The sequence below is a fragment of the Elephas maximus genome, chromosome 7 (assembly GCF_024166365.1).
Source record: "Elephas maximus indicus isolate mEleMax1 chromosome 7, mEleMax1 primary haplotype, whole genome shotgun sequence".
Taxonomy (NCBI): Eukaryota; Metazoa; Chordata; class Mammalia; order Proboscidea; family Elephantidae; genus Elephas; species Elephas maximus.
In genome coordinates, this window is record NC_064825.1 from 118,569,701 (window position 1) to 118,597,249 (window position 27,549).

The 27,549-nt window shown below is 44.6% G+C and overlaps 1 protein-coding gene across 1 annotated transcript; it reads left to right on the plus strand.

Moving 5' to 3' along the window:
- The first annotated feature begins 18,123 nt into the window (after nucleotides 1-18,123).
- Nucleotides 18,124-24,159, plus strand: LRRC55 (leucine rich repeat containing 55). The gene is made up of 2 exons (XM_049891974.1): nucleotides 18,124-18,799; nucleotides 23,818-24,159. Exons 1-2 carry the CDS (start codon nucleotides 18,139-18,141, stop codon nucleotides 24,051-24,053), a joined length of 897 nt encoding a protein of 298 aa, XP_049747931.1. The 5' UTR covers nucleotides 18,124-18,138; the 3' UTR covers nucleotides 24,054-24,159.
- The last annotated feature ends 3,390 nt before the right edge of the window (nucleotides 24,160-27,549 follow it).

Below are 27,549 nucleotides of genomic sequence, written 5' to 3' on the forward strand. Positions count from 1 at the left end.
TACAAGGTACTAGAAAAGCTAGCAATAGAGTGATTGAACAGCTGATTGGTTGCTCTCTCAGGAATGCGGTAAAGCCATCTTGTAAGCTTTTGCACCTACTTCATCTTTTTTCATAAAGGGGAGGGTCAGAAGCACCTCACTCACAGGGCTGCCATGAAAGTGAGGCAAGATAATCCATGTAAACCACTCAACTTACTGCATGGCACAAAGTAGGTGCTCAATAAATGGGAGCTATGCATTGATGTCCCCAAGGACAGAGAGCCAGAAAATGACAGAGCTTCAGCCCCGACCAAGATCTTCTGGTTCTAATCCAGCAGCCCCTGGGCAAGAGTAATAGAAGGAAAAGAAGAAATCAGCAATGGTGGTCTAGCTGACGTCACTCAAGATGTGGTAGATTTTCTGTGTTTGACTCAAGAGATAGATGGAGCACATTTACTTACCTATGTGGACAGGTGAGAGAAAATGAAAGGGCACAGGTCACAGAGGTGGATATGACCTCATTGCAGCTCCAGGGTATTTTCAGGTAAAGCTTCACTTACTGAGGACCTTCCTATAAATAGATCCTGCTTCTGGTTGGGGGGAAGGGGGCTGGGAAGGAAGCCTGCATCCTGTCTCAATTCCTGCTTTTCATTTCTTCTTCCTTGGACACTATTGCTCTCATTTTCCAGAAAATCCCAGGGCAGAGCTGGGCTCCTTCCCACCACCATCTTCCCAGAACTCTAAGGATGACTGGGAGAAGGCAACTGCCCTGAATGAATGAGTCAGAGGGATGATTCAGAGTCAGTGGCTGCAAACAGGAGCAGAGCAGGGGTCTGGTTGTGGAGTCGAGTACCAGGATCCCTAAGCCCATCTGGATAGCATCAGAAACACCAATGAAAAGATCTTGGAAGTGCTCAGCATCAACAGGCACCCCAAAGGAAGGAATATATACTGAGGCAGACGGGAAGAGGTGATGCTCTTCAAAGTCAATGGGCTAATGAAGACCACCACCACACAGGAAGAAAGAGGGTATACGGAACGAACACACTCAGTACTCAGCTAATACATGGCTTTTTCAGGAAGGTCTTCCCCCACCACCCCACTTAGAATGTTGCTCTTAGCTGCCTTCAAGTGAACCTCAACTCATGGCAACCTTATGTATAAACAATGAATGTTGCCTGGCCCGGCGCCATCTTCATGATTATTGGCAGGTTTTAGTCATATGCAGCTGTTGTGTCATTCCATCTCATTGAGGGTTTTCCTCGTTTTTCTTGGCCCTCTACTTTAACAACCATGATGTCCTTTTCTAGCAATTGGTCTTTCCTGATGACATGTCCAAAGTAAGCAAGCGAAAGTCTCATTATCCTTGCTTCCAAGGAACATTTAGGACATATATCCACTTAGGATAACCAGTAACCAGTTGCTGTAAGACAGTTCTAACTCATGGCAACCGCATTTGTGTGGGAATGGAACTCTGCTCCACAGGGTTGTCAATGGCCAGTTTTTCAGAAGTCTGTAGCCAGCCCTTTCTTCCAAGTTGCCTCTATGTGGAGTCAAACCACCAGGCTTACAGTTAGCAGCTGAGTGCGTTAATTGTTGACACCACCTACAGACTGACTCAATGTGTATATATTTATCACTATATATATATACATACACGATTTTTTTAAAAGCAGAAAAGAAAAAAAGCTCAGAAGCTGGGCCAGGAATCCAGGAACCAAGGAACAGAAGGAAAGAGTGAACTGGTCATGAATAGAAAGGATGAACTGGGGTTCTTGCCTAAAGAACAGGTGTTATCATTTGAGATGGGGTTCTGTACTCTTCTCAACCAACGTCCTCCAAAATAGTAATAGTAATAGCTGAGGTTTGTTGAGAGTTGACTGTGTGCCAGGTACTATGCTAAGCATTTACATGGCTCATTTAATTCTTACAACAACCCCGTGAGTCAGACATTATCATTAGTGTGGTTGTTACTCCTATTCCAAAGCCCTTGCTCATAGTCACTATATTCCATAGCCTCCCACCATATAATAGTGCCCCCCAGATTAAATAAAGAGATTTTAAAGCATCAGGAGGAGAAGGCATCCAATTCACTCAACAATATAGCAATATTAGTAGTAATGGTAGTGGTTAATTCACTGAGCATTTATAAAGGACCAGGAACTGTGCCAGATTTCTGCAAGTATTGCCTCTTTCAAATCTCTCAGTGACTCTGTGAAGTACATACTATTATTATGCCCATTTTAGAGATGAGAAAACTGAGCACAGTGAGGATAAGTAACTAGGATAAAGGCACACAGTCATGAGTAAGACAGAGAAGCATAAGTAAGCGGAGTAAATATAATTGTTTCTCTGCTCTCCTCACTTAACCTGATTCTGCATGCTTTCTAGGCCCCAGTACTACCCATCAGGGTGCCAGTTAATGCTATTCCCTCTGGCATTTTTCTGTATTAATATAGTGTTTTCTTTGTTTAGCATGGCCTGTTACTAGGCATTGATATTTTTCCCATAGTTGTCAATATTATAAATAGTCCTGCTATGAATATTTTTGTCTGAATGAATTTCTTACTAATTACAAGTTAAAGTGACTAAGAATTTCCTGAGAGGGTCTGAGCCAGTTCCCAGCATCTCCGGTAAGTGTAATCTGGCCCCCCCTTACCCAGCAAATGCAATTTTACAGATGTACTTACTATTGCTGATTTCATGTATTATGACAAGTTGGTTTTTATTTCCATGTCTTTAACTGCTAGCAGAACCATGCATTTTTCCACGTTATGTTTGTATTCATTTTCTCCTTCTGCCTAACAAATTACCACAAACTTGGTGGCTTAAAACAACACCCATTTATTAGCTTACAGTTCTGTAGTTCAGAAGTTCACGTACAACCGGGGAATCAAACCGGTTCCTTCTGGTCCAAACCCCTGCTGAGAATTTGCATTTCCACCCCGGATATGTTGTTGTTATTAGGTGCCGTCAAGTCAGTTCCAACTCATAACGATCCTGTGTACAACAGAGCAAAACACTATCTGGTCCTGCACCATTCTCACAATTATTGCTATGTTTGAGCCCATTGTTGGAGCCACTGTATCAATCCATCTCATTGAGGGCCTTCCTCTCTTTCACTTACCCTCTATTTTACCAAGCACGATATCCTTCTCCAAGGAATGGTCCCGCCTGATACCATGTGCAAAGTACATGAAATGAAATCTCACCATATTTGCTTCTAGGGAGCATCCTAGCTATACTTCTTTCAAGACTGATTTGTTCATTCTTCTGACAGTCTATGGTATATTCAATACTCTTTGCCAACATCATAATTCAAAGGCACCAATTCTTCTTTGGTCTTCCTTATTCATTGTTCAGCTTTCACATACATAAGAGGCGATTGAAAATACCATGACTTGGGTCAAGCGCCTTAGTCCTCAAAGTAACATCTTAGCTTTTTAACCCTTTAAAGAGATCTTTTGCAGCAGATTTATCCGATGCAATGCGTCATCTGATTTCTTGACTGCTGCTTCCATGGGCGTTGGTTATGAATCTAAGTAAAGTGTACCCTGGATATACTGAATCAGAGTCTAAATTTTAACCCATCTCACTCCAACATTGCTGGCACTAATGAAAAAAAAACAGAAAATAACAAATGTTGTAGAGGTTGCAGGGAGACTGAAACTCTTATGCACTGCTGGTGGGACTGCAAATTATACAACCATTTTGGAAAATGTTATAACAGTTCTTTAAAAAGGTAGAAATAGAAGTACCATACGATCCAGCGATCTCACTCCTAGGGTATATCCTAGAGAAATAAGAGCTGTCACGCAAATAGACATATGCACACCCATGTTCTTCGTAGCATTATTCACAATAGCAAAAAGATGGAAACGACCCAAGCGCCTATCAACAGATGAATGGATAAACAAACTATGGTACATACACACAATGGAATACTATGCAATAATAAAGAGTAGTGATGAACCTGTGAAATATCTCATAACATGGATGAATCTGGAGGGCATTATGCTGAGTGAAATAAGTCAATCACAAAGGACAAATACTGCACGCATCATAAAAATTCAAGAAAAGGTGTACACACAGAAAGAAACAATCTTTGATGGTTACGAAGGAGGGCAGGGGTGGGGAAGGAAAAACACTAACTAGATAGTAGATAAGTGGTAACTTTGGTGAAGGGTAAGACAGTACGCGTTGCTGGGGAATTCAGCACAACTTGACCAAGGGAAAGTCATAGAAGCTTCACAGAAACATCCAAACTCCCTGAAGGATCAAATTACTGGGTGGAGGGCTGGGAACCATGGTCCTGAGGGATATCTAGCTCAATTGGCATAACGTAATTTATAAAGAAAATATTCTACATTTGACTGTGGTGAGTAGTGTCCAAAGTCTTAAAAGCCTGCTAGCAGCCATCAAGGTATATCTACTGGTCCCATCCTGGCTGGAGCAAAGGAGAATGAAGAAAACCAAAGACACAAGGGAAAGACTAGTCCAAAGGATTGATGGACCACATCTACTACAACCTCCCCCAGACTGAGCCCCAAATAGCTAGGTGATGCCCAGCTACCACCACTGGCTGCTAAGACAGTGATCATAACAGAGGGCCCTGGACAGAGCAGAAGAAAAATGTAGAACGAAATTCAAATTCACAAAAAAAAAAAGACCAGATTTGCTGGTCTGACAGAGACTGAAGAAACCCCAAGAGTATGTCCCCCAGACACCCTTTTAACTCAGTACTGAAGTCACTCCTGAGGTTTACCGTTCGGCCAAAGATTAGACAGGTCTATACAGCAAATGGAAAAACTAGTGGCATAGTGGTTAAGAGCTACAGCTGCTAATCAAAAGGTCAGCAGTTTGAATCTACCAGGCGCTCTTTGGAAATCATATGGGGCAGTTCTACTCTGTCCTATAGAGTTGCTATAAGTTGGAATCGACTTGATGACAACAGGTTTGGTTTTTTGTTTTTTTTTTAATAGGGTAAACAATAACACACATAAGGAATGTGCCTCATAGGAAGGGACAGGAAAACTGGACGAATGGAAACAAGGAACCCCAGGGTGGAGAAGCAGAGAGTGTTGTCACATCACAGGGTTGGCAACCAATGTCACAAAACAATTTGTGTATTAATCATTTAATGAGAAACTAGTTTGCTCTACAAACTTTCACCTAAAACACAATTTAAAAAAAAAAAAAAAAAGAATCTATAGTTTAACAAGTTCCCCAGGTGATTTTTGTGTATAATAAATTTTGAGAACCACTTCTCTACTAGTGGTCAGAATTGGTCCCTAACTAGCAGCATTGACATTGCCTGGAACTTGTTAGAAATGCAAATTCTCAGCAGGGGTTTGAACTAGAACAAACCGGTTCAAAAACTCTGCTAGTAACCTAATCAAGGGAGTAATATCCCACCATATTCACAAGTTCTGCCCAAACTCAAGGGGAGAATTTTTAAGGCATGTGCACCAAAGGGCAGGAATCTTGGAGGCTGTATTAGTTTCCTACAGCTGCTATAACAAATTACAACAAATTTAGTGGCTCAAAACAACACAAATTTATTATCTTATGGTGGTCAGAAGCCTAAAAAAGGCTCAGCAGGGATGCTTTCCTTCTGGAAGCTTTACAGGAGAATCTGTTTCCTTGTCTTTTCCAGCTTCTAGAGGCTGCCCACATTCCTTAGCTTATGACCACGTCCTTCAACTTCAAACCCAGCAGCATAACATCTTCTACCTCTGCTTCTGTCATCACATCTCCTTCTATGACTCTGATTCACCAACCTCTCTCTTTACCTTATAAGAACCCATGTGATTGCATTGGGTCCACCTGAATAACTCAAGATAATCTCCCCATGTCAAGATCCTTAACTTGATCACATCTGCAAAGCCCATTTTGCCATGTGAAGTAAGATATCTAAAGGTTTAGGGGTTAAGGAAGTGGACATCTTTGGAGGGCATTATTGTACCCACCATAGGGGTTATCTCAGAATCTTGCCTGTCACAATGTTTTATTTTCTGTATTTGCATCAGAGCAATGTATGCATTTTATCAATTTGTAAGATTTATTTGTAGCATTTTGTGATATTTTTGCATGGGTTATTTCAAGCCATTTGTGTCTATAATCTATTTTTCCATTTAGTTTCTTTCCTTTCTATCTGGTTTTGTTTTACTGTTTTTTGCTCTATAAAGCCTTGTTGTCTTTTAATGTTGTCTTTTTGACAAGAGCCATGTTGTCATTAATGACATTCTCCATTTCCTCACCATACAGAAAGTCATCCGCTTTCCATAGCTAGGATAAATGTGTTGTTCCGCTCTCTTTGTTTCTTTCTTTAATTCTTTGGACCATCTGGAATTTTTGCAATGCATAAAAATGAAATATGTGACTAATGTTGTAATAATATTTCATACTCTGAAATTACTTTCAGCATGTTGCTTTGTTACCCATTTTTCATATGTGGCATAAATGGTTTGAGCTCGACTACTAACCTAAGGGCTGGAGGTTTGAACTCACCCAGCAGCACCACGGAATAAGATCTGGCAATCCGCTTCCGTAGAGATTACAGCCAAGAAAACACTACGGAACAATTCTACTGTCACATGGGGTCGTTATGAGTCAGAATAGACTCAACAGCAGTGACTTTGGTTTTGGTTTTTGAAATAATTTTGGATAATCAAAATCACTTCCTGAAAGCATAGTCTATCCTATGATCATTTTTTAAATCACAAATAATGAGTAACGCAGTTGAATGATTTTCAGCTGGGAATGTATTTTTAAACCTGTTAAATTAAATCCACCCTCATTACTTTTAAATATTTCTCATCACCACCACCACCATCATCTTCTTCTTTATTAGCATCATCCATGCATTCTTGCCCATTTTTCTCCAAATGGATTTCACTACCAGGTAAACGGTTCGTTAAATTACTATAATTTAGAAAGTAGAGTCATCTTTCCAACTTGGGGAATTTCCCAACAACTAGAGATTAGATTTCCATTTCTTCCTGAATTTTCATTCTATTGAGGTTTCATAATTTCCTCTAAAGAAATTTCTTATGTGGTGTTTTAAATTAATTCTCATGTATTCAAAGGTTTTGTCATTATTGCAGCTAATTTGTCAAGTATGCTAAAGGAAATCATAATAATGAATATGATTTTTCATTTCATTGTCCTCCACAACTCTTTGATTTCTGGGTATTTTCCCAGTAGAGTGAATACTCGACAGTCGTGGATTGAACAATCACAGTTTCAATTAAGAGAATCCAAAAGACCATGATACGTGTCTTGGTCATCTAGTGTTGCCGTAACAGAAATACCACAAGCGGATGGCTTTAACAAAGAGTTTATTCTCTCACAGTCCTGTAGGTTAGAAGTCCAAATTCAGGCCACCAGCTCCAGGGGAAGGCTTTCTCTGTCAGCTCTGGAGGAAGGTCCCTGTTATCAGTCTTCCCTTGGTCTGGAAGCCTCTCAGCACAAGAACCTCAGGTCTGAAGGACTCGCTCTGCTCCCAGCGCTGTTGTCTTGGTGGTATGAGGTCCCCATGTCTCTCTGCTCACTTCTCTCTTTTACGTCTCAAAAGAGATTGGCTTAAGACACTGCCTAATCTTGTAGAACTTATCAATTATAACTGCTGTTAATCCATCTTATTACGTCATAGAGATAGGATTTACAACATATAGGAAAATCACATAAAATGGTGGACAATTACATAAAATGGTGGACAATCACACAATACCAAGAATGATAGCCCAGCTAAGTTGACAGATATTTTGGGGGGACACAATTCAATCCATGACAATATGTAATAATTGATCATTTTGCTGTGGCTCAGAATTGAATCACTCCCACTGCAAGGCTGATTTGTAGGAGAAAGTCACTTTGCTAAGGGGGGTAGCCGATCACCCAGTGATTCAACATGGATTTGTTGTTATTGACATATGTAATAACTCTGATAAAGTGATACAAGTCTCATTTCTTTGTGTAAAGAAAATAAGATAATGGTATCTATAGAGGTCAACTGCTAGTGCTTGTGGAGAAAGTAAAGACATCTAAGCAAGAAATGGTCCATAATGAATTTCAGTTCCATATTTCCCTAACCTGTTCCAGATACTAACTAATAGAGCTGACAAAAAAGGAGAAGGAAAAAGAGAGAAGGAGAAGGGGAAAGAGGAGGGAAGACAAGAGAAGGAGGAAAAGGAGAAGATAAAAGAAAAACAGAGCTCCAAAATAAGTTTAGAAAATCCTGGATATTATATAACCTTCACCCCCTAACCCGGACACTTGCCATGAATATTTGCGTATTAAAGTCTCTGAGAAATGTTGCAATAAATAAATTTGCTTCATTTTGTTTAACTCGGTGTTTCTCAAACTTCTTTGAGAAAAAACATTCTTCTTATGGTACACAGTGATCCATGAGACACTAGTTTGGGAAACAATGGTTTAGAACTTAGTTTATAGAATGATTAAGAATAAGAAGTCATATAGTTGATTGTTGCCCCATTTAACCTCACTTTTACAGAAGACATTATAGGCAATGTGTCTTAGTTATCCAGTCACCTATAACAGAAATACCACAAGTGGATGACTTTAACAAACAGAAATTTATTTTCTCACAGTTTAGGAGGCTAGAAGTCTGAATTCAGAGCACGGGTTCTAAGGGAAGGCTTTCCCTCCCTGTCTGCTCTGGAGGAAAGTCCTTTTCTCTTCAGCTTCTGCTTCCTGGCTCCTTGGAGATATCCATGTGTCTTGGCACCTGTCTTACCCATCTCTCTTCTGCTTGCTTGTTCAGTCTCTTTTATATTTCAAAAGAGATTGACTCAAAATGCACCCTACACTAATCCTGCCTCATTAACATAACAAATAGGATTATAACCACAGGCATAGCCGCCATGATCCGTTGCCTTTGAGTCAATTTCAACTCATAGCAACCCTATAGGACAGAACAGAACTGCCCCATAGGGTTTCCAAGGAGTGGCTGGTGGATTCGAACTGCCAATCTTTTGTTTAGCAGTGGAGCTCTTAACCACTGTGCCACCAGGGCTCCTCCACAGGCATAGAGGTTAGGATTTACAACACATAATTTTAGGGGACATAATTCAATCCGTAATATAATGACAATGTTCTTGAATTTGGGCTTTCCCAAGAGTTTTTTTTTTTTTTTTAAGTAATTTTATTTTTTTATTTATTTTTCTTATTGTACTTTGGAAGAAGTTTCACAGAACAAACCAGCCTCTCACTAAACAGTTAGCACACATATCATTTTTTGCTTTGGTTAACAACCCCACAACATGTCAACACTCTCCCCTCTCGACCTTGGGTTCCCCATCACCAGCCTTCCTGTACCCTCCTGCCCTCCAGTCTTTGCCCCTGGGCTTGTGCATCCCTTTAGTCTCATTCAGTTTTATGGGCCTGTTCGATCCCTGGTTGAAGGGTAAACCTCAGAAGTGTCTTCACTACTGAGTTAAAAGGTGTCTGGGGGCCATACGCTGGGGATCTCTCCAGTCTCTGTCAGGCCAGTAAGTCTGGTCTCTTCTCGTGAGTTAGAATTTTGTTCTACACCTTTCTCCAGCTCTGTTCTGGACCCTCTCTTGTGATCTCTGTCAGAGCAGCCAGTAGTGGTAGCTGGGCACCATCTAGTTGTGCTGGACTCAGTCGGGCAGAGGCCATGGCAGTTGTGGTCCATTAGTCCCTTGGACCAATCTTTCCCATGTCCTTAGCTTTCTTCGTTCTCCCTTGCTCCCAGTGGGATGAGACCAGTAGAGTATCTTAGATGGCCACTTACAGGCTCTTAAGACCCCAGACACAAACCACCAAAGTAGAATGTAGAACATTTTCTTTATAAACCATGTTATACCAATTGAGCTATGGTCCCTACAGCCCTCAACCTGGTAATTCAGTCCTTCAGGGAGTTTGGAAGTATCTATGGAGCCCCCATGACCTTGTCTTGTGCAAGTCGTGCTGACTTGCCCAGTGCAGTTATTTTATTTTTATTGTAGTAAAAATATAAAGAACACAACATTTACCAAGTCAACATTTTTCACATGTATAATTCAATAAAACTAATTACATCAATCATGTTGTGCAAACATTACCAATATCCATTGCCAAGTTTTCCAATCCCATAAATAAATAAACTCTATGCTACCTAAACAATGATTTCCCCTCCCCCGTCCCTCCCTACCCTAGTAACCACTATTAAACTCCAGTCTTTATACCTTTGCCTATTCTAGGTACTCCAAAACTGGTACTTCATGTTAGTTGAGACTCGTCTTGCCCAAAAATACATTCAAATCATCTGCAAACTACATATTTTCTTTTTTTGTTTGTTTGTTTCTCATTTTTATGCAATATATTTGTTTTTCTTTCTGCATAACTACCTCAGCAATTTTATTACCCTGCTATTTGTTTTATTTTACTTTATTTTATTTGTTCATTTAATAAGCACATCTATAGTGCTCACTGTGTACTATTCCAAGTGCTTTATTAACAACTCATGTAACCCAAAACAACTCCATGAGCTAGTACCACTATTATCACCCTATCTTACAGGTGAAAAAACTGACATTTCAAATGTTGATGAGGGAATTCTTGCCTCCGAAGAAGAACTGGTTCCTTTGAATTATGGTGTTGAAGAAGAAAATTGAATATACCATGGACTGTTCAAAGAATAAACAAATCTGTCTTGGAAGAACAGCCAGAATACTCCTTACAAGTAAGAATGGCGAGGCTTCGTCTCATATACTTTGGAAATGTTATCAGGAGGGACCAGTCCCTGGAGAAGAACATCACGCTTGGTAAAGTAGAGGGTAAGTGAAAGAGAATAAGACCTTCAATGAGTGGCTGCAACGATGGGCTCAAACATAGCAACAACTGTAAGGATGGTGTGGGACTGGGCAGTGTTTTCTTCTGTTGTACATAGAATGGCTACGAGTCTGAATCAACTCGACAGCACCTACAGCAACGTTTTTTAAGGAAACTGTCATTAATATTTCTCCCTAGATCATATTATTAGATTGAATTATAAATATAAACCTCATATTGTATAGAAGAAGAAAAGATCCATTCCTTTTTACTTTTTTTTTTTTTTTTTTAGTGGTCTCTAGGGCACTGGGATTGGCTTTGGGTTTAGTCAACATTGAATATTGTGCTGAGTACCTTTCTTAGCTTCTATTGAGATAATCCTTTTTCTATACTTTTCTCCCCACTTATCTGTCTGTTTATTGTACTGTGGTGGCTTGTGTGTTGCTATGATGCTAGAAGTTATGCTACCAGTATTTAAATACCAACAGAGTCACCTATGGTGGACAGATTTCAGCTGAGCTTCCTGATTAAGACAGACTAGGAAGAAGGACCTGGCAGTCTACTTCTAAAAAAAATTAGCCAGTGAAAACCTTATGAATAGCAGCAGAACATAGTCTGATATAGTGCCAGAAGATGAGCCCCTCAGATTGGAAGGCACTCAAAATACAACTGGGGAAGGGTTGCCTCCTCCAAGTAGAGTCGACCTTAATGATGTGGACGGAGTAAAGCATTTGAGACCTTCATTTGCTGATGTGGCATGACTCAAAATGAGAAGAAACAGATGCAAACATCCATTAATAACTGGAACATGAAATGTGTGAAGTATGAATCTAGGAAAATTGGAAATAATCAAAAAATGAAATGGAATGCATAAACATCGATATCCTAAACATTAGTAAGCTGAAATGGACTGGTACTGGTCATTTTGAATCAGACAATCATATGGTCCACTATGACAGGAATGGCAAATTCAAGAGGAATGGCATTGTATTCATCGTCAAAAAGAACATTTCAAGATTTACCTGAAAGTACAACACTGTCAGTGATAGGATAATATCCATATGCCTACAGGGAAGATCAGTTAATACAACTACGATTCAAATGTGCACATCAAAGGCCAAAGATGAAGAAATCAAAAATTTTTACCAACTGCTGCAGTCTGAAATTGATCAAACATGCAACCAAGATGCATTGATAATTACTGGTGACTGAAATGCAAAAGTTGGAAACAAAAAAGAAGGATCGGTAGTTGGAAAATACGGCCTTGGTGACAGAAACTATGCCAGAGATCACATGACAGAATTTTGCAAGACCAACTACTTCTTCATTGCAAATACCTTTTTTCAGCAACATAAACAGCAACTGTACACACTGACCTCACCAGACGGAAAAATAAGAATCAAATCTACTACACCTGTGGAAAGAGACATTGGAAAAGCTTAATTTCAGCAGTCAGAACAAGGCCAGGGGCCAATTGTGGAAAAGACCATCAATTGCTCAGATGAAAGTTCAAGTTGAAGCTGAAGAAAATTAGAACTAGCCAAAGTACAAGCTTGAGTATATTCCACCTTAATTTAGAGGCCATCTCAAGAATAGATTTGACCCATTGAACACTAATGACCAAAGTCCAGAGGAGTTGTGGAATGACATCAAGGACATCATACATGAAGAAAGCAATAGGTCATTAAAATGATAGGAAAGAAAGAAAAGACCAAAATAGATGTCAGAAGAGACTCTGAAACTTGCTCTTAAACATCGAGTAAATAAAGAGAAGAAATAACGAAGTAAAAGCCAAACAGAAGGTTTCGAAGGGCAGCTAGAGAAGACAAAGTATTGTAATGACATGTGCAAAGATCTGAAGTTAGAAAACCAAAAGGGGAAAACACTGTTGGCATTTCTCAAGCCAAAAGAACTGAAGAAAATATTCCAGCCATGAGTTGCAATACTGAAGGATTCTATGGGCAAAATACTGAACAATGCAGGAAGAATCAAAAGGAGATAGAAGGAATATAGAGAGTCACTGTACAAAAAATAATTAGTTGACTATTCATTCATTTCAGAAGGTAGTATATGATCAAGATCCAATGGTACTGAAGGAAGAGGTCCAAGCTGCACTGAAGGCTCTGGCGAAAAACAAGGCTTCAGGAATCGACAGAATACCCACTGAAATGTTTCCACAAACAGATGCAGGGCTGGAAGTGTTCATTAGTCTATACCAAGAAATTTGGAAGACAGCTACCTGGCCAACTGACTGGAAGAGATCCATATTTACTCCTGTTCCAAAGAAAGGTGATTCAACAGAATGCGGAAATTATCGAATAAAATCATTAATATCACATACAAGTAAAATTCTGCTTAAGATCATTCAAAAACAGTTGCAGCAGTACATTGACAGGGAACTGCCAGAAATTCAAGCCAAGTTCAGAAGAGGATATGGAACCAGGGATATCTTTGCTGATGTCAGATGGATCCTGGCTGAAAGTAGACAATACCAGAAAGATGTTTACCTGTGTTTTATCGACTATGCAAAGGCATTCAGCTGTGTGGATTATAACATTATGGATAACACTGCAAAAAATAGGAATTCCAGAACACTTAATTGTGCTCATGAGAAACCTGTACATAGACCAAGTTCAAACAGAACAAGAGGATACTGTGTGGTTTAAAATCAGGAAAAATGTGCATCAGGGTTGTATCCTTTCACCATACTTTTCCAATCTGTATGCTGAGCCAATAACCTGAGAAGCTGGACTATATGAAGAAGAATGGGGCATCAGAATTGGAGGAAGATTCATTAACAACCTGTGTTGTGCAGCTGACACAACCTTGCTTGCTGAAAGTAAAGAGGACTTGAAGCACTTACTGATGAAGATCAAAGACTACAGCCTTCAGTATGGATTACACCTCAACAAAAAGAAAACAAAAATCCTCACAACTGGACCATCATGATAAGCGGAGAAAAGATTGAAGTTGTAGAGGACGTCATTTTACTTGGATCCACAATCAACAGCCATGGAAGCAGCAGTCAAGAAATCAAATGGCACACTGCATTGAGCAAATCTGCTGCAAAAGACTGTTTTAAAGTGTTAAAAAGCAAAGATGTCACTTTAAGAACTAAGGTGCACCTGACTCAAGCCATGGTACTTTCAATCACCTTGTATGCATGCAAAAGCTGGATAATGGATAAAGACCGAAGAAGAAATGACACTTTTGCATTACAGTATTGGCAAAGACTATTGAATATGCTATGGACCACCGGAAGAACAAACAAATCTGTCTTGGAAGAAGTACAACCGGAACGCTCCTTAGAAGCAAGGACTGCAAGAATTCATCTCACATACTTTGGACATGTTATCAAGAGGGACCAGTCCCTGGAGAAGGACATCATACTATGTAAAGTAGAGGGTCAGTGAAAAAGAGGAAGACCCTCAATGAGATGGATTGACACAGTGGCTGCAACAATGGGCTGGAGCACAATGATCATGAGAATGGTAGAGGACCAGGCAGTGTTTCACTCTGTTGTACACAGGGCTATGAGTCAGAATTGATGGATGGCACCTAACAACAACAAACAAAATTTTTCTGTTGATGATATACTGTTTTGTCAGCTCTGCTTTTCTGAAGACAACAGTCCTTGGTTGTAATGAATTACTCTTTTCAATGTGTTGTGTTTTGTGGGTTAAGATTAGGATTTTATTTCTAAACTCACATGAGAGTTTGAAAAACAGCAAGGAGGGATGTAAATCACATTTATCTCAGCCCATTCATTATATAAATATTTATTAAGTAGCTGCCATGTTATTCTGTGCTAGATGCTGTAGAATAGGAATGATTTAAAGCAGCATAATATAAGAGAGGACAGTGGAAAGGGAAGCAGCTCTTCCACGACGATACAAGAAAAAGAATCATGTTAGAAAGCACAGTGTCAATGATTTTGAGAGCTTTGTAATGCTGGAAATCAGTATAACGTCATACTTATTTTTCCCTATTATTCCATTTTAGTTTCCTCCAAAGACTTTAGTTATTATTAAATGCAAGATGCCCCAGGTCAACTGAATGAAAACACAGAGCTGACGTCAGCTTCATGAAGACATCTACATCCATCTTGGTGGTGGCTATATAGCCCACCATCTAGCAAGTGCCCGGCACGCAGTGAGTGCTCAATAGATGTTTATTAAAATGAAGAAAAGAGCCAACCCTTGGATCAAACCAACTGGTCAAGTCAGTTTAAATAAAATCAGGGAACTAGAAACTGGTTTCATAGGTTATCCAGCTAAGAAATGTTGCAAAGATTTAACCCTCAACTGAAGTCCATCTAGGGTAGAAGGGAAAAGGGAACTTGAAAAGATATGGACAGAATTGAAGGGTCCCTGGGGCCTGGAGAAAGACGAAAGGGCCGCAAGAATTTGCTGGTAGCTTCCGCTTACCCTAGAGACAGATCTAAGTGTCTCTAGAGCCCCAGGTACCCCACCTAGAGCTGGCAGTTGGCCTTTTGCCTCTCAAAGGCTGTAGGTCCCAAGCCAAGGAGAAGTTAATCTTCTCCAGCCCAAGACCTCCTAGCTCCAACAGCTCATGGAGTCAGGACTTACAGATAATCAAAGGACACCAAAAAAGATCTCATCTCCTATCTTTGTCCCTGACAAGCCCTGAGCCTGTCACCTGGTATCTAGTAAACAAAATGCACTCAGACCCAAGGAGACAGATACTATATATTAACTGAGTAGGTATATCCCATCAAGCAAGCAAACTTGTCACATGCATCTCTCTTTTCCCCTCCTAACCTTATTCATGCCTTCGTTGTCCCCCTCCCATTTTTCTTGCCCCTCTTCTAAGTCTCTTCCTCCTTCCAAGCCTCTCTGTATTTTCCCTTCTCATTCTGATGCCCTTAATGCCCCCTCCCCTCCACGTCAGATTCCAGCTTCAGGCCTTTACCCCTATTCCCAACCTCTCTTGATAGATCCCTTTGCCCTCTCTCTCCCTGTCTGCTCCTTCTCCCCTGCCCCTACCCTGCCCTGCCTCCTTCCTCTGCCTTCTTCCCCTTGCCCTGTCACTAGGGTCCAGTGGGAGGCTGTGGGCTCTGCCGATTGCTCCTTTCTCTTCGCTCTCATCCTCGTGGGGTCTATAGCCAGTTCTGTTGCTCAGAGATGTAGAAGCAGTTGCTAAGAGACAGTGAAACGTCAGTACCTGGCCCTCGAGGAAAAAGGGGAGCGAGAAGGGGAGAGAGGAGGGATGGAGGGAGGAGGAGAGAGGGAGAGGAGGAGGAGGGGAAGACCTGGCGGAAGCCTCCTACCCCAGCAGCCTCAGCACCGGCTGAGTTTCAGGGAGAAGCATTCGGATTCTGGGAACTTTCTTCTAAGCACCCTCTCTCTGGTCTCCTTTTTGGGTAAAAGAGGGAGCACGGGGACATTGGGACAGGAAGCCACAGAGGATGCTGCCCTGGGATCCAGTAGACAGAGAGGAGGAGATGCCGGGGGAGGGGAAGAGCCGGGGAGTCAATCTGTTGTCTTGAAGCAACGAGCGGGGATTCCAGGATGAGCGAGGGAGACCCGTGTCTGCGGCAGATTGATGGCTGTGTCCTTGGAACGGAGTGAGTAACTCATGAGGGACTGTGGGAGTGCGAGGTGGAGACCTCAGGGGCTCGGAGGAATGAGTCTGGATAAAGAGAAAAAAAGATAAAGAGGAGCTGGGGTTATTTCCCTGTGGGCGGATTGAGGCTGGACGGAGAGGCAGTGCAGGACGAGGCAGCCAGCCAGGGGAGGACAATTGAGGACAGCAGGTGGGCAGGGAGGAGCGAGGGGCCACGCTGGCCAGGGGTAGACAGCAGGCTAGGGCGCCAGATGTGTCATAGCGCTTTTTCCCTCTGCCTGCGAGGAGGGGACCCAATGTGGGTGTGGGCTCCAGCTAAGGGGCAGCAAGATGGGGAGTGTTTGTGGAAAAGGATGCTGGGATTAGGGGGAGTGTGCACTGGGGGTGAAAGATGATGGGAGCAGACTGGAAAGTAGGCTCTGCTGGCGTGTGTGTGCAGAGGGGAGCTGGGGAGAAGGCTGGGGAGGGAAAGCATGAGGCAGGGCAAGACATGGGGAGGTTCCAGGAGAAGTGGGGTGTGTGTGTGTGTGTGTGTGTGTGTGCATGCGTGTGAATGCATGAGACAGGAGTGCTGAGAGTGTCTGAAGGGGTGTGCAACATGGCCAGAGTGTGTATGCATGTTTTCTTAGAGGGGTGCCTGGGCAGGACGTTTTGTGCTGAGCGGGGTGGGGCTGCGAGGAGGAGAAAATGCATCTCCAGGAGGACTGTGCAGGTCTGGGTGGGGAGGGTTAGTGGGTGACAACAATGAGACTCCACACCTGAGGACAGTCAGCAGAGAACTTTGAGGCTGAGGAGCAAAGAGGAGAGATGGGGGGAAAAAGAGAGTTTGGAAGGTGGGACCAGGTATCTAGGTGAGGGGACACACAGAGAGGACACTGAATTTCTCTGCCTGAGTGCTTTCCTTGTTGACAGAGGGAATTCTGCCTCTGCCTACAGAATAAGGAGCCAAGCAGAAGGAGGTGCTGGCTTGGAGAAGTGGCCAGAGCTCTCCTAGCTGACTCCCAGTCCTGCCCTCTTGGACACATGGCTCTTCCCAATCTCAGCAGTCCAGAAAGTGGGTGTCACTGGGGGTCTTCCCTGTCCTGGGGAAGAAAGACCCTCCCCAGGGACTCTAGCAGCCACTGAGGCTGAGGACTCAGGTGTTCAGGAGGTCCATGGAGACCCACTTCCCCCTGGGCTGCCTTCTCAAAACGCCCACCCTGGGCCCCCTTGGACTCAAGCCCACCAGGCCACTTGGTGAAATGGCCTCTGAGAGCTTGACTGCTGGGGACCCAGAGGCAAGCCTGGACTCCTAATCAGTCCCAGATTTGGGCCAGGTTTTCTTGGAAAAAGGGCGCCTTTCATCTCCTTCACCCCTTGGTTCCCACCTCTTGTGCAGAGCTCCAGGAGGAAGCACACAGCAGGCATGGGCGAGGGGGACACAGAAGGTCTGCAGGGAGTCTTCCAGGAACTGCTGGCAGCTTGTCCAGCCATATCCTCTTGCCCTTCCTGTCTCAAGTTTTGATCATCTTTTCAAACCGTGGGGGACCGCGACTGGGTTTCTCGCCCACTAGGCTCCAGAAGGGGATTTCCTGCTGGTTTCACCTGGGGAGACTTTTTGTGCTTAAAAGCTCCCAGGACAGGCTTGAACCACGATACCACGTGCTATGAAGCCCCACCTTCCAAGGTTCCAGCCCCTAATGTAGCTGCCTTCCTGTGCCACTGGCTCTTGAGTCCACGGACACAGCCCCAGTCCCAGTGGGCTTCCTTCAACACTGCTGTTGTCAGCTGTCTAAGATGGGTGACACCTGGGCCCAGGTGCCCTGGTCCAGGCCACCCCACCCAGCCATGCTGTTGGTCTCCCTCCTATTGGCAGCTGGGGTGATGCACTCTGATGCCGGCACCAGCTGTCCAGTCCTTTGCACATGCCATAACCATGTGGTGGACTGCAGTAGCCAGCGGCTCTTCTCCGTGCCCCCAGATCTGCCAATGGACACCCAAAACCTCAGCCTGGCCCACAACCGCATCACCGCAGTACCACCCGGCTACCTCACGTGCTACATGGAGCTCTGGGTGCTGGATTTGCGAAACAACTCCTTGGTGGAGCTGCCCCCGGGCCTCTTCCTGCATGCCAAGCGCTTGGCACACCTGGATCTGAGCTACAACAACCTCAGCCATGTGCCTGCTGACATGTTCCAGGAGGCCCACGGGCTGGTGCACATTGACCTGAGCCACAACCCATGGCTGCGCAGGGTGCACCCCCAGGCCTTCCAGGGCCTGGTGCAGCTCCGAGACCTGGACCTCAGCTTTGGAGGCTTGGCCTTCCTCAGCCTGGAGGCTCTCGAGGGCTTACCGGGGCTGGTGACCCTGCAGATTGGTGGCAACCCCTGGGTGTGCGGCTGCACCATGGAGCCGTTGCTGAAGTGGCTGCGGAATCGGATCCAGCGCTGCACAGCAGGTAAGGGTGAGGGGCAGGACTAGGCTGCATGGGCGAGGACTTGCCTCACTGAAAGCAAAGACTGCTAAAGTAGAGGCAGGAACTTAGAACACTTGAGTACCTACTGTGTGTCCTGATCCCTGCTTGCCTCTTTTGATTCACCAGCTAGCTCTATCATGCAACAAAGTATTTGCTGAGCACTTGCTATTCAGGCTAGGTGCTGTGGGCTCCCATCAGTTAAAAAAATGGGCCCTTACCTGAAAAAGGCCCTTGCCTCTGTGGTGCCTGTGACCTAATGGGGCAGACAGACAGTAAACAAATAGCTAGTAATAGTGTTTAACGAGCTTCTGGAAAACCTGGTGGCATAGTGGTTAAGTGCTGCAGCTGCTAACCAAAAGGTCGGCAGTTCAAATCCACCAGGCACTCCTTAGAAACTCTATAGGGTAGTTCGACTCTGTCCCATAGGGTCGCTATGAGTTGGAATCAACCCAACGGCAAAGGTTTTTTAATGAGCTTCTACCGTGGTGGCTCAATGGTTTAGAACTCCACTGCCAACCACAATGTTGGCAGTTCGAACGCACCCGGCAGCTCCATGGGAGAAAGACCTGGTGACCTGCTCCAGAAAAGATTGTTGTCGTGTGCTGTTATGTCAATTCTGACTCAAAACAACCCTATAGGATAGAGTAGAACTGTCCCACAGGGTTTCCCACTTTTACTATCCCCAGAGTCCCTGTTTGGTACAAACCAAAAGGTTGGAGTTCAAGACCACCCAGAGGCTCCTCAGAAAAAAGGCCTGGCAATTTACTTCCAAAAAACAAAAATCAGCTATTGAAAACCCTATGGAACACAGCTGCTTCTCTTGACACACATGGGGTTACCATGAGTCAGAGTCAACTCAGTGGCAACGAGACTGGATTCCTCATTTTACAGGTGAAGAGGCTGAGATTTAGAACAATTAAAAGGCTTTCCCAATGTCACTCATTTAGAAATAGGCAGGGCGGAGGATAAAACCCAGGCATATTTGATTTCTAAGCCCTGTTCTACTCTACCAGACTTCTTTTTAAGTTTACTGAGTGCTGAGAAAACTCTCTAAGAAATGGGAATGTCCCCACTATTTATTACAGTGCTTACTATGCGCCAGGACCTATTCTAGTTATATTACATATATTAGTTCGTCTCCTCATAAGAACCCCAAAGAGGCCCCACTTTACAGAGGAGGACACCAGGGTGCAGAGAGGTTCAGCAACTTGCCCAAAGTCACAGAGCTGCTGAGTGGAGTCAGGATTTGAACCCCAGCAGTCACTCTGAACAGTCAGGTTCTGGGCTAACACGAGAGTCAGGGCCTGAGCTCTGGGCAGGTCAAAAAGCCTCAGCAGAGTTCTGAGAACTTTGGGCATAGGGTGGGGAGCTGAGAGGAGGCGTTAAGATGCGGCAGCCTAGCCAGCTATTCCCAGCTGGAGGGTGGATTGGGGCCTGAAGGAGCCCAAACCACACGGGTATGATGGGCCCTGGCCTCACCCAGCGGAGCCCAAGCTGGCCCCGGTGATGGGCAATGTTCAGCTGTGGACCCTCCATCACCCACCCTCCTGTGTACAGCACTGAGCCTGAGCTGGACCCCACACTAGAACGATAGGAAGAGCTTGGGGTGCCATCCCAAAGGCTTCCCCGGTGCCTGGGCTCAGTGTGTGCAGAAGAAGCCATGCTGAATGAGGTGGGAAGAAGAGGAGGATTGAGTGGGGAGCCAAGGACCAAAATAGCTTGGGGGGGCTGTGGGCCACGATTCCAATGTTTCCACAGAGCTGTGGAAGGAAATTCTCTGGGACCAAAATAGCTGGGGACTGAGATGGGGTGAATGTGGGGTGCAAAAGGGGAGGCTTCTCAAGCGGTTTCCCCACATGCTTAACCTCAGTGCCTCCCCTTCCTCTGCCCTCCACTAAGGACAGAAAGAGTAGACTGGGGCACTCCACTTCCCTCAGGCCCATGGGCCCCTCTTCCTCTGTGATCTCTGAGGTCCCCACTGCCCTTTTGAAGAATCACAGACTCCCAGCAAACAGGCAAGGGTACTGCAGCTTCACACATTGGTAGAGATGAGGGACCCATAGTGAGAAATCAAGAGGCCACATCTAGGAATCCAGGGTCCCTATTTCTCCATAGAACGCACTTGGCATCGTCACACCCTCCAAGGTATTTCCTCTTAGGGACCAACAGCCTGCCAGTGTAGGTAGGGCTAGCTGATCCTCCTCCCTTTATGTCCTTTTCCACTTCTTCCTCCCATTTCTTCATGTGGTTCCCACTATTACTCACGTTTTTTTAGATAAATTCCAACAGAGAGGGACCTAAGAGCACCTTAGGACATAGTCTGACTTCAAGATTGGCCCCTTGATTCACCAGAAAGCAGTGCCAGGCCCATCCTGGGCTCTTCCGGGGTCCTGCCATTGCCCTCAGAGTCTTCTCTGGCTGGTCCCTGCCCATGTCCCCACATCCCTCAGCCATCCATTGTCTCACCATCATCCCCCAACACACACATACACACACACACACAGAGACACACTTGAACAATAGATTTGGAGGTTCGGGGTCTTCCAGTTTCCAGAGGAGAGCCTTTGAGGGGTCAACTCCAGGCACCATCTCAGCCCAGGTGGGTCTGGAGTACTGTGTACCCAGCCTATAAGGATCACTCAGCCTGGGCTTTGAGGCAAGTAGCACCCAAACCTGACTCCCTGTTTCTAAAGATAATGACACTCATTGATTTCTCAAAAGGGTCGATCCAAATCAACCATTTTATTCTCTGCCCTCAAGAACTGCAGATTGAATAGAGAGCACATAAAGCACCTAATTTAGAAAAGGTCTTTACATTGGCCCTCTGAGACAATTTAGCTCAGATTATCCCCCTTTCCATAGAGAAAGAGCATGAAAACCAGAAAGCCAAAAACAACTTGCCTGAAGTGAGAGATTGGGTCATATTTAACCAGTGAATGAGGGAATGGCTGGCTTCTCAAAAGCTTCCTCTTCGCTGGCCTTGCTCCAGGGGTGGCAGCAGCTGGCTGTGATGCCTAGGAGGAAGTCAACGGAGAGTAAGGTGAGACCAATGATGTCCATCAGGCACCTTGTAAAAGTGACCTTGGAAGGATGAGATGAGACCCTCAGTGTTGGAAAGAACAGTAGTCCCACAGAAGAAGCCCCCTTCCTACAGAAGCTCATGTGCAGAGCATAATCCCCACTCACATGTTGAGAAGGGCCAGCCTAGGATAATAACAAAAGCACACATTTACACAGTGCTTACGAAGTACCTGGATGGTGCAAACGGGTTAATGCATTCAGCTGCTAACCAAAAGGTTGGCGGTTTGAGTCCACCGAGAGGCACTTCGGGAGAAAGTCCTGATGGCCTACTTCTGAAAAATCAACCATTAAAAACTCTATGGAGCACAATTCTACTCTGAGTTGGAGTTGACCTGACGGCAACTGGTTTGGTTTTTCTTGTTAGGTACCAGCAAGAGCCCTGGTGGCGCAGTGGGTAAGCACTCAGTTGCTAACCAAAAGGTCGTCAGCTCGAACCCACCAGCCACTCCACAGGAGAAAGATGTGGCAGTCTGCTTCTGTAAAGATTTACAGCCTTGAAAAATCCATGGGGACAGTTCTACTCTGTCCCATAGGATTGCTATGAGTCAGAATTGACTCAACGGCAGTGAGTTTGGCTGGGCTGGTATTATGTACCAGGAACAAATTATACAAGGGCATAATTTATAAGATATTAACTCTATGAGGTATATACTGTTACTAGTTCTATTTTACAGATGAAGAAACTAAGGCACAGAGGGGTTAAATAATGTACCCACAATCACACAACTAGTGAGGGGTGGAGAAGAGATTTGAACCCAGGCCAATAGCTCCAGAATCCATAGTCTTAACTTTCTTCTCCCACCTGGGGGAGAAGAAAGATCCAATGCTTTCAAGTTGGACAGGGTCATTCATTCATATATGGACTGAACAAAGATTCACTGAGCACTTGGTATGGACGGGACACTGTTCTGATGCTAAGGATACTCCAGGAAGAGCTAATACTCAAGTGGGAAGAAATGGACAATAAGAACATAAGTAGACTGTCAGACAGGGATGAGTAATATGGAGAAAAATAAAGCAGAATAAGTGAGATGGGGAGAACCTAAGCAAGGTGAAGTAGGGACTGCTATTTTATGTAGGACAGTGAGGGAAAAATTCACTAATAAGGTGAATATTTCAGCAAAGATCGAAAGAGAATAAGGGGCTGAGCCATGTAGAGATCTGGTGGAGAAGCGTTCTAGCAAAAAGAAAAATATCAAGGCCTCCCCAAGAGGGGATGTGCTTGGGGTCATGGAAGAATGGCCGGGAGGTGACCGTAACTGGAGCAAAATCAATAAGGAGGAGAGAGAAAGAGATGAGGACACTGTGAGGACTTGGCCTTGACTCTGTGGGAAGATGGAAAGCCAGTGGAAGGTTTCAAGCAGAGTAACATGATCAGACTTTAGGTTTGAAAGGATCACTCAGCCAACTGTGTTGAGATGGTTTAAGGGTAGAAGTCAAGAGATGAGTTAGAAGGCAATTGTAAAAGATGATAGCAGTTTTCATTGAGTTGACTCCAGGACATGGCGGCCCCATGTGTATCAGAGTAGAACTGTGCTCCATAGGGTTTTCAATGGCTGGTTTTTCAGAAGTAGATCATCAGGCCTTTCTTCCAAGATGCCCCTGGGTGGACTCCACTTGCACCATCCAGGGACTCCATAAGAGATGGTGGTGTCCCATAAAAACCCCAGACCTACTACTAGTGGTAGCTGTAGCACTTTAGGCAAGTTATGAAACTCTCCAAGCAGTGATTTTCATATCTATAAAAATAGATGTAAAAATACCTGTCTTGAGAGTTGTTGGGGGAATAAAGAAGATAAGTAATGTTTTTGGCACATGGAAGAAACTCAACAAATGTGTTTCTTCTCTTCCTCTATGAGTGGTGGGAACTCTTCAACCCAGTCCCCTGGACCTCACCATCCCTGGGTCCTGTGTTGCAGATTCTCAGCTGGCCGAGTGCCGGGGCCCCCCTGAAGTTGAGGGTGCCCCGCTCTTCTCCCTCACCGAGGAGAGCTTCAAAGCCTGCCACCTGACACTGACCCTGGATGATTACCTCTTCATCGCCTTTGTGGGCTTCGTGGTCTCCATCGCATCCGTGGCCACCAACTTTCTTCTGGGCATCACGGCCAACTGCTGCCACCGCTGGAGCAAAGCCAGCGAAGAAGAAGAGATTTGACATGCGAGCCTTGAACCCCTCCATGCTGCCAACCACTGCTGCCGCTGACCACTGGACACCCTCGCTCATTGCCAACTCTGATTCCATGCATGATGCCCTGGCCACAATTGTCATGAGAACAAGGTTGGGAGACTCACTTTGCCTGGGCATCGACTTTGGGCCAGGCACTGTGCTGAAACTTGGGAACATGAGATGAACCTGACCCAGTCCCTACCCTCAAGGCACTTACCTCTAGTAGAGGAGAGATATTTCAACAATATTCCCTTTAAGGCAATAGGTCAATACTCTGAGGACACAGCTATGGAAGACCAGAGGAGGGAACCATCAATGTGCCTAACAGAGTCCAAGAGAATTACAATAGTGGAGGTGATTGGGAAGCTGGCTAGTTGAAGTATGAGTAGGAAATTGTCAAGTATACAAAGAAAGGAGGGCATAAGCAAACAACAGAGGCCAGAAGGTGCATGGTGTGTTGAGAACCATGAACCATCTGTTGTGACTTAAGTGCAGAGGGGGAGTGGCGAAGAACCAAAATTCTCCTCTGAAACCCAATCTGTCAGCTCTCAGCATTGCCAAATACTGCCTCCAGAGAGTGAGAAAGCCTTCCCGCCAACCCCCTTGGCCTCCTTCCATCAGAAGTTACCAGGGAAGACCACCTCCCAGTGACTGCACCCCATATTCTACATTGCCAACTGCAGCCTGCTGGTGAGGTCCCAGGCAGCAAACTGAGGACAGACAACTTTCATTGCCCTTTCTTCTTCTCGGCCTCCTGCCTCTCACTCAAGCCTATGCTTCAGAAGAGGGAGGCAGGGAGAGTGGACAGCAAGAGTGACCTGTCCACTAATCATGTGACCTGTTCTCCCCACGGTGCTCACATCAAGCGATCTCACCGGGAAACTGCCACTGAGGAAAATGACAGTACCCAGGGATGAATGAGGAGAAAGTCTCCACAGTTGTAACCACAGGGGGTTTGCTCTTTCTTCTCACCCATTTAAGCATAAGGATGCTATTGTTGGTGGTAGTGGTGGTTGCCATCAAGTCAGTTCCAACTCATGGTGATGCCATGTGTTACACAGAACTTCTCCCTAGGATTTTCTTGGCTATAATCTTAATGAAAGTTGATTTTCAGTCCCTTTCTTCCATGGTACCACTGGGTGGGTTCAAACCACCAACCTTTAGGTTAGCAGTCTAGCACAAACCATTTGCAACCCCTAGTTGGGGGAGTTATTAACTACCGAGCACGAGGCAGTGTCAGGCACTGTGATAAGCTCTCTCCACAGATGATTCTCTGTAATGCACACAAAAATCTTGTGAGATGAGCCTTACTGTTCCTGCTTTACAGATGAAGAAATTACAGTTCAGAGAGGTTAAAGTCACTTGCTACTTTAAAGGCAAAATTAAGCCTTTCTACTACTCCATCCAAGTTTGTGAACATTTCCCTCTCAAGTGACAGATACAAATTTGGATTCCAGCAGTGTTGAAGGGCCAGGAACTGCACTGGGCACTTTACATATGCTGGCTCATTTATTTCCATTCTCACAGCAACACTGCCCGGTGTTTTTATTTTTCCCGTTTTACAGATGAATTAACTATGGCTCAGAGAGCAGAGTAACTGACCAAGGATATCTGGATAAACACAGCAGGAAGGTGATAGGTAGCTCCATCCAGGGAAATGATGCCTAATTGGTCAGACAAAAATTAAGTGGCTTTGGGTGCAAACACAGTTATCATCATTGTCATTGTCACCCTTGTCATCATCTTCATTATAATCTTCACTGTATTTATTCCACCTAAGGCTGTTCATGAAACGGTTTTGCAACCTCCTCCTTGACTTTTCACAACCCTGTGTGGGAGGCAACCAAACATCATTACTCCTGTTTTACAGATGAGAAAACAAGGGCTCAGGAGAGGGTGTGACTGGCCTAAGCAGCGGGTTGGGACTCCTGACTCCAACTCAGCTCTTTTTCTAGTGCTTTCCCCAGTGTTTGGGGAAGAGACTGCTTTGGAGGGCTGGGTGGTAGGGCCCTAGGTCCAGCAGCCGTGAACATGTTAGTAGATCTGCTAAATAAAGGGCAGTGAACCCCAGCCACTGTGCGGATTTAGATCTGCTCATTGTAGGGCAAATCACAGCCTCTGAACCATAGAGGCAGCGTTAGAACTGGTGGCCATGGTGGCAGTATGTAAAAAATTAGATCTTTGGGAAACAGGAGAGGAAGCTGTTTTAGCCACTCCTACACAAGCCTGCTGTGTTGTGTTGTGTTGTAAGAGAAACGAAGGGTGAAGAGAAAGCTGTGGAGTAACAAGCCCTATAGGTTAGATGAAGAAGGTAGTGGTACCCTGAAGGAGGAGGGGACAAAAGACAACGCTAGCTTATCTTTGACCAGTCTTCAAAGCACAATCATAATCTGCTATGTTGGCAGGGCTGGCCTGGACAAATCAGAACAGGAGCACTCTGCCTTGCCCCCAGCCCCAGTAGGCTTCCATCACCCCATCCTCCCAGCAAGGCCTGAAAACTATGGCGGAGGATAACAAGTTACCTTCCGGGAAGTTTTTCCTCCCTGATGCTTCCCTGAGAGTCCCAGGGTGGTGCAAATGGTTAACACCCTCTGCTGCTAACCAGAACGTTGGAGGTTCAAGCCTGCTCGGATGCTCCTCGGAAGAAAGACCTGGAGATCTACTGCCAAAAAATCAACCATTGAAAACCCTACGGAGAACATTTCTACTTTGACACACATGGGGGTCGATGAGTCAGAATGGACTCAGTAGCAACTGGTGGATGCTTCCCTGAGCTAGTCAACCACAAGAGCCCCAAGAAACTTTGCTAGATTTGGAGGACTTGAACCCTGTGTCCCTTGAATCTCTTCTTATAACATCTGGGCCAGAGCTCTGCTCCTGGGACATCTGAAGCAGAACTGCACACTGTCTCTTCTTCTGTGATGGCCAAGGAGGGGTGGACTTGGGCTGCTCTCTACCAGTGCAACAGACAACCTTAAGTATTTAGGGAGAAGCTCTTAGAAATAATCGTCCTGACACAAATATTTAAGCCTCCTGTAGAGGAATACCATGTGTACCTATGATAACCTTGTTTACCAATATATAGCTAATATATTTCAAGATATACAGTTTTTTGCATAGAACTAGGACCGAACAAGATGCCAAATGCCCCTTAAGATCAGGTGTTCTTTCTATTGGGACAATTTGTTCTCCATTGATGGCAAACTTTTCTGAGAAGGATACATGGCTTTTAAAGAACAGAGTTTCTCTAGCTTCTAGAAGGTCCCTAGTTGACCGAAGCACAATGAGGGAAGTGATGTAGTTCATTCAACCTCCCTACTGGCGAGGAATTCCCTGCTCTCTGCCACCACCACCACCTTGTTCATGCTGGCAGAAGCAACAAATAAGCACACTTCTAGAGGCAATCTAGAAATCCTGGTTAGAACTGTTCTCACTGGTGATCTCTGGTGACCACAGCCCATAGTGGTGTTCCCACAAGGTTTGA

Bases quoted from the DNA above. Each gene is read 5' to 3' on its own strand.
- LRRC55 (XM_049891974.1), top strand. From the start codon at position 18,139: ATGGGTGACACCTGGGCCCAGGTGCCCTGGTCCAGGCCACCCCACCCA. The intron at 18,800-23,817 runs GTAAGGGTGAGG...CCTGTGTTGCAG, and splicing joins GATCCAGCGCTGCACAGCAG to ATTCTCAGCTGGCCGAGTGC.